The sequence below is a fragment of the Felis catus genome, chromosome A1 (assembly GCF_018350175.1).
Source record: "Felis catus isolate Fca126 chromosome A1, F.catus_Fca126_mat1.0, whole genome shotgun sequence".
Classification (NCBI taxonomy): Eukaryota; Metazoa; Chordata; class Mammalia; order Carnivora; family Felidae; genus Felis; species Felis catus.
Genome location: NC_058368.1, coordinates 204,153,698 through 204,161,344, shown reverse-complemented (window position 1 = coordinate 204,161,344; position 7,647 = coordinate 204,153,698). Strand labels below are relative to the sequence as shown.

General features: G+C 45.8%; 1 protein-coding gene across 5 annotated transcripts in view; it reads left to right on the top strand.

Moving 5' to 3' along the window:
* Positions 1-236: 236 nt before the first annotated feature.
* The window catches only part of NNT (nicotinamide nucleotide transhydrogenase), a 94,787-nt gene continuing 87,376 nt past the window's right edge, over positions 237-7,647 (top strand). For 2 of the 5 annotated variants that reach the window (XM_023260859.2, XM_023260861.2), the window contains exons 1-2: positions 799-936; positions 5,739-5,942. In XM_023260859.2, the coding sequence (XP_023116627.1) occupies positions 5,786-5,942 (157 nt within the window). In that variant the 5' untranslated portion in view covers positions 799-936; positions 5,739-5,785. Of the gene's footprint in view, positions 376-403; positions 631-798; positions 937-5,738; positions 5,943-7,647 lie in introns of those variants that run through there. The other 3 variants (XM_006928023.4, XM_003981426.6, XM_011286285.4) reach the window with 3 other exon arrangements.

Genomic DNA, 7,647 nt, shown 5'->3' with positions numbered 1-7,647 from the left:
CACTTTCAATCAGAAAACACCTGCAGACTAACAACTATGCGCAAAGAACAAATAGGCTCATGTTTTGCTGAAGTCAACCTAGGCCTTCTCAAGACACTTAAGGTCCACCAAAGACGCTCTCTAGCCGTTGGATATTAATACTACCAGCAGCACACGGCTTTCTCTGGGCCCATCGGGGGAAGACGAATACGTAGACGTGTGTTAATTTTCGGGCCTTGACATCGTTTCCGAGGAATTTAACTCCACCTCTCCCGGCAAAAAGGAACAACAACGCCCTCATTCCCGCCCTTCACCACCCCTTGGCCTCCTCCCACTTTCCTTTTGGTCCTCTTCTGTTACAGAAGTTCTGATTTTTCCTAGAGTGCTAGAGGAAAGGTACCAAAGTGGAATTATATTACCCTCTTACTTGCTCTGGTGGGACACTAGAGAGGAAATCACACTTGGGATTGTAACTGGCTCTCCAGGGGAGAGAGCAAATGTAGCCTTGAAAACTTCAGCGGCCGCGTTGGGCTCCAGGTTTGATTGACAAGGACGCGCCGAGGGAAGGCGCGGAGGCGGGGCAGGGGGCCTCGGGTCAAGCCCAAGACAAAGAGGTTTTGGTTGCCACCCAGGAGTGGAGGGCCCTTTGGGGTAACTAGCCTTGGCGCGCTAAGGGGGCGTTTGGTGCGGTCGCTTTCTTGTCCGGAGGGAGGGCGGTAGGCTCTGGGGGCCCGGAGGGCAGAAGGGCCTGGTGGGGAGGGGGCTCCGGGCGGAGGAGGGGGCTTGGGGGTGGGGGTTGGGGGGGGGGGGCTGCGCCGCCGTCACGTGGCCTCCGCCGCCGCCGGGTTGGGGCTGTTCTTCCGGGTTGGAGGCGCAGCTCCGCGGGTCCCGAGCCCAGGGCTGCCAGCGCGGCTTCCCTCGCGGCGCGCTGCCCGGCCGCCCTGCCTCCCAGCCAAGGTGAGCCGCGCGGCGCGGGCAGTCCTGGCGCGCGTTTGGGGCACAGCTGGGGAGGGGGCGCGGGGCTGTTGGGGATGGTCCGGGCCCCCGCAGGGGAGGAGACCTGTCAGGGAGAAGGGGGCGGGGTCGGTAGGGACCTGGATGTGGGGTGTACCCGGGCGCCCGCAGGCCAGAGGCTGGGGTCCGGAAGGAGAACCGTGCCTTGAGGGCCCCATTCCTTGTCTTTTGCCGGGGCGACGTGGAAGGGAGCGGGCGGGTGGTTGGGAAACTGGGTCCTTGCAGAGGGCCGGGAACGAGGCGGCAGCTGTGTAGGTGCAGGTCTTGGAGCTTTGGGAGGACAGCGGGAGTCCTACGGGGTCATTTCGACCGGCAAAATGGGAGGAGGGGGGAGGTCATAGAGGACTTTCCATAGAGGGTGCGCCCAGAGAGGTGGTAGCTGGACGCCCCGAAATTGTGCTTGAACCTTGAGGGAATTCAGGGTCGGCGATCGTTTGGTGACTTAGGAGGTGGCGAGCGAAAGTTGTGAGTGTGTATGTCTGTGAGGGTTGGTGGTCTGAGCAAACTTCATCCAGGCAGAGAGAGGGACCCGGGTTGGCGACCGGGAGGAGACAGCAGTGGGGGCAGAGCTGATCTGAACCCCGGAGGAGGAATGACTGTAAAGCGACCGGGGCCAATAGGCTTCCAGGGAAGGTTATAAATAGCGGTCCCGCGCAGATGCCAGCCAAGCTGTAGTGTAGTTGCCCAAGGAGGGGCGGGACCGGTGGGTTTGGGCGAGGTCACGCTGCCTGCCAGTCTAAGCTTCTGTAGGGTATTGTGTCCTTGGTTGGTATGTTTCGCTTTAAAAACGTAACTTGTTTACGGTGGCAGGCGTCCTTTATTCGCCCTGTGGTGCAGGGCAGTCCTAAAGCCATCTCTTTATAAGGAGTCTTTTAGGACAGACTCTTCCCATGGTGTTTGCATGCTTTTATTAAAGTGCTTCCCTCTTTAAAAATGTTCATGTCTTCTGCCATTTTTTAAATGTTTATTTATTTTGAGAGAGAGAGAGAGAGAGAGAGAATCCCAAACAGATCTCGTGCTGGGGCTCCCAACTCATGACCTGAACGGAAACCAAGAGTCCCTCGCTTAGCCAACTGAGCCACCCATGTGTCCCACTTCTGCCCATTTCTTAACTGGATTATTAACTCTAGAGAACAAACTGAGGTTTGCCGGAGGGGGGATGGGTTAAATGGGTAATGGGGGTTAAGGAGGGCACTTGTTGTGGTGAGCACTGGGTGTTATATGTAAGTGATGAATCACTAAATTTTACTTCTGAAACTAATATTACACTATATGTTACCTAACTGGAATTTAAGTAAAAACCTGAAACTATAAAAAAATTAAAGAAGAAAAAATATTCCCCTTTTCTCTGTTGCACACCTTTTATTTGCAAACCTGGCTTTAAAAAATGTTTTTATTAAATGGACAGTTTAGGACTACTTTTTTATCAGCAATGTGCTAAGCTGTTTACCTTTGCTGATGGAATCAATCTTCCGCAAGGCTACACAGCATTTCGTTTTTGAAGGAAATTTCCTGAAACTCTGGAGAAAGAATGTGTTTTTATAGACACGCAGGTTTCAGGTTACCTAGTCCTAGTTATTTATTCATTCAGTTAAAAAGTACTTGTCCTCCTCCTTTGTGCAAAGCGCCGGGCCGGAGGTAATACCAAAGTGAGTAGTAATAGCAATAAAGATATTGTGTCCTTTTACTCCTTACAACAACCCTATATAACACAGGTGCTATTATCATTTTAAAGATGAGAAAATCAGGTTCAGAGAAGGTAAGTGACTGACTTGCCAAGGACACAGCTAATAATTGCAGAATGAGGGCTTGCAACCCACAGTTCACCTTGTTAGCCTCCTAGGCTGTCATCATTCTGACGTGCTTGCCCTCAAGAGTTTTAGTACCTATTAGGGGAGATAGTTGCCCAAATAACTTACATTGCACTGCTGTATGAGTGGTATACTAAATTTTTTTTTCAGTTTTGAGTTGTAAAGCTTTCCCCCATTGCTTCAAAGCCATAGAAGCACATGAATAAAATAGCTTTAAAATAATGATAGGGGAAATTCAAATATTCTCTGAATATATTTCAGGGTCATTTGTATTTAATTTAGTCTTAGCGATAGGGACTGTTCTTGCCAATAAACTACTTTCTTAAACATTATTTGTTTATTTACTTTTTAATGTTTATTTATTTTTGAAGGAGAGAGAGACACACAGTGTGAGCAGGGGAGGGGCAAAGAAAGAGGGAAACACAGAATCTGAAGCAGGCTCCAGGTTCTAAGCTGTCAGCACAAAGCCTGACACCTGGCTTAAACTCATGAGCTGTGAGATCATGATCTGAGCTGAAGTCAGACGCTTAACTGACTGAGCCACCCAGGTGCCTTTTTTAAATTTATTTTTAAGATAGAGTATAAGTGGGACAGGAGGGGGGGCGGGGACAGAGGATCTGAAGCATGCTGTGTGCTGACGGTAGAGAGCCCGATATGGGGTTTGAACTCAAGAAACGTGAGATCATGACCTGAGCTGAAGGCAGACACTTAACTGAGCCAATTGGTGCCTTACCAATAAAACTACTTTCTGTTCACTGTCTTACATGTTTATAACTTAAATAAATTGGGATTTTGGGGCGAAATTGGCCTCTGAAGTCCTCTGCCTTAATTGCCATCTGATGCTAGGGATCTATTCAACATCAAATTACCATTTTCCAAGTAGGCAAGGCTGTTTTTCCAGATGGCCCGAAACAGGACTTCTGCTTTAAAACATTGTAAAATCTTATCTATTCATAAATGTTTTAGAGCCTAATGGGGCCCTACAAACAAACTTTCTTGTGCTTTTATATATGAGCAGACTGAGGTGCAGAGAGATTCAGGGAGTGAAGTGGCCAACTTAGACAATACACGGGCGCTATTATATCTAGCTTTGTTCTCTCCCAGATGAGGTCTGGGTAAACCTCATCAGCCCCATGAGAACAGTGGTTGTTGGGGAGCTGGGATGATCTAAGAAGAGAAACTAGAGTGAATGGGGAGGCGGAGATAAGACTAGGTCATTGGTAATGGTAGGACAAATCTCCCCCAAGGCAAGAATTACCTTTTATATATCTTTGTATCTCCCTTGGTTGTTGGCATAGATTCAGTGACTGTTTTGAATATGTGGCTGAGTTTCGAATTTTTGGCTCTCTGTTTTCAGCCATGGACAACCCAGAAGTGACCCATGAATAAATGAGGAGTGTATTTATGGGATTCAGGGGTGCTTGGGATTGAAATGAAATGACATGTGGAAACACTGAAAATCTAAAAACCTGTTCAAGTGCAAAGCATTATTATACATTTTTGATTGCATGCCTGAACCCATCTTGCATACTTCCTCTTCCTTAGCTTTTTTCATATTACTCTCTCTATCTCAAATGTGTTTTTTTTCTTTTCCTGAGCTCTGTAGAAGGACATAATCTCCTTTGATCCCTCAAAGAACTTTGGACTTGCCTTACTCTGTAGTGTTATTACTTGTTGACTTTTCTTATCTCAGAGCGTGTGATCTATTCCAGTTTGATTCCACAGATGCTTCTAATGACTGTGACTCTGAAACTCAGCCCTCTATATGTGTTTGTTGAATTAAAGGTCATTTTAAGAATAAGCACCATCTGGATTAAGGATTTCCATCCCCCGTGTTGCTTTCTGGTATTTGTAAGAAGTTGCTTCAGGGAGTTGTGGCAGCAGTTCTGAGTGAACTAGACCTTTCTTCCTCTGGAGACTGGAAGAATGTTCATGGAACTGCTGGGATTGGGTGCTGGGCCCCCTGAGGGCCCACATGATGGGGCAGAGCCTAAAAGTGTAGTTGGTGGAGTTAGCTGAATTTGACTGAGAGTTCCAAATCTTCTGCTTCCTGATTTTGAAGGAAAGAAAAGAAGGATGGGGGAACTCTGAGAATCAAGGGGATGGTGGGCGTGCCTTCCATGCACCCCTGGGGATCTGCCATGGAGAACAATGGAGGTTGCCACTGAAGCTTAGGTCAGTAACAGCAAAGGTCAGTGATCCTCCATCCAGCCCAGTTAGAGCTGGTGCAAAGTGGCCGCTTGTGAGAACCACTGATGGAAGAGTTCCTAGTTACACCCATATCTACAAGCACAAACCTATGTGATATTGACATTCTTCTTTTTTAAAATTGGAGTCATATCCCACACATGCTTAATTTTCTTGAGATGAGCACTTGGCAGACACGAATCTCATGTTCACTCAGGCTCAATTCAGGGGGTCTTACAGGATAAGCATCTTGCTGCACTGAATAGGTTGCCAGTGTTTTCTGTACAACATTTGTAGCTAAACAAGTTGCTATTGTACTATACAGCATTATAGACAATTTAAGGGAAATCCAAGGGTGACTATGCAATTTTTGCTGCGCATGCAGACTTAGAAGATAACTTTCATGTAAGATGTGATTGGACTCTATAGCAATTTTCTTTTTTAGCTTCCCTGCTACATTAAGGATCAATTAAGGTGACCAAGGCTTGGAATTGAATAGTGAGTTTATAACCACAGTTTTAAGTGGGAGAATGTATTCCGAGTTTTAAATATATGAATTGGAAACAAACTTTTGAAGCATCTTCTCTAAGTAAAGGACTTGGCAAATAAAATTCACTGTAGATGCCCACATACAGCTGTTATATTCCAAGCTCTTTGAATTAGTATTTTTTAAAAAAATTTTTTGATGTTCAAATGACAAAGTATGTTTTTCTTGGCATATAAATATTTTATTTTCTTTCTTCTTAGTGATTTACCCTCAAGGAAATTTGGGATTCAGGAAGTTGGGAGCTCATATGAACATGGCAAACCTACTGAAAACCGTGGTGACTGGCTGTTCATGTCCTTTACGTAGCAATTTGGGGTCCTGTAAGATTATACCCGGGAAGAAGGATTTTTTACGAACATTTCATACTCATCAGGCACTGTGGTGTAAAGCCCCTGCCAAACCAGGTAAAGTCTCATTTCAGTGTATATAGATCAAACCTTCAAGTTGTAGGAGCGAACAGATCTCCTGATGATTGATAAAAGGAAAAGCGATGCAGTTTTATAGCCTGGTGTTGGTGAGTCATCATTTTTTGTTAAAAAAAAAAAACAACCCTAATGAGTGCTTTTAAAAATATTTTCCATGTATAGAAGTTTCTGACTGTCAGTGCTAATAGAGAAGAAAATAAAATAGAACAAGAGAAATGATAAACCAGTTGAGTTGTATCCGGGAAACTATTGCTCATAGTAACCATTTGTCTTAGCAGCTCTTCCTCTTTCCTTGTCTTTTTTGAGGCATTGTACTGTATATGGCTCATCTATGCTGAGGAACTAACAACTGAGTGTATCAATTAATTTGTAGTACTGCTTCTCGATTTACTGAATGACAGCTTCATCTCAGTTGCTCAGGTCAGAAACCCTGGAGTCATCTTGGTCTTCATAGTAGGTATGGGTTAGCTCTACCTTGTATCCAGGGTCTGTTCTCATCATCGCCACTGTTATCGTCCTGTTCCGAGCCACCATCATCTGTCCCTGGACTGCTGTGCTAGTCTCCTAAGTGCTCTCTATGCTTTCTGCCTCTGCCCCCACGACAGTCTGTTCTATACACAAAAGCATCGTCTTTTTAAAATGAAAGATCATGGCACTCTTCTACTCAGAATTTGCCACCAGTGTCCTAGCTCATGCAGAGGAAGAGCTGAAGTCTTTGAGTAGCCTACAAGGTGTTCCCTGCTAGGGTCCCCACTCGCGTCTGTTCTTGTGCGCAGGTCAGAAGGAGAGGCTAAACGAGGGCTCCCTAAGCTGAGGGAGATCCCTTTATTATGCATTTTGTGCAAAGACCCTCATAGCTCTCTGTACCTCATTGGCAAAAACTCAGACAGGCGGCAATTATTTAGCTGTAAGGGAGACTTGGACACAAAAGAGGTCCTTTATTCCAGATGGGGACAAACTCAACTAAAATTGGCATTCTTTTTTTTTTTTTTTTTTTTTTCAACATTTATTTATTTTTGGGACAGAGAGAGACAGAGCATGAACGGAGGAGGGGCAGAGAGAGAGGGAGACACAGACTTGGAAACAGGCTCCAGGCTCTGAGCCATCAGCCCAGAGCCCGACGCGGGGCTCGAACTCATGGACCGCGAGATGGTGACCTGGCTGAAGTCGGACGCTTAACCGACTGCGCCACCCAGGCGCCCCTAAAATTGGCATTCTGTTATTCAGGTGGAAGACTAGGATAGATACCTGTCTTTGCCACATAGAATAATGCCCTTCTTTTTAATTTAAGTTTGCAGGACTCTGGGCAATCAGAATCCCTACACTGCTATGCTTTTTGAGTTCTTATGTTTGTCTTTAATAGATTTCACAGCCTCTTTTCTTGTTCTCATGTGACAAGTGACTGTTGGCAGGGTACCTGTCCCTGAGAGCCCTCAACTTTATCTTCAGATTTATTTGTATTTATTTGTATTTTTTTATTTATATTTTTTATGTTTATTTAGTTTTTGAGAGAGAGACACACACACACAGAGACAGAGAGACAGAGTGCCAGCGAGGGAAGGGCAAAGAGAGAGGGAGACACAGAATCCGAAGCAGGCTTCAGGCTCTGAGCTGTCAGCACAGAGCCTGATGCAGGACCTGAACTCATGAACTGTGAGATCATGACCGGAGCCAAAGTTGGATC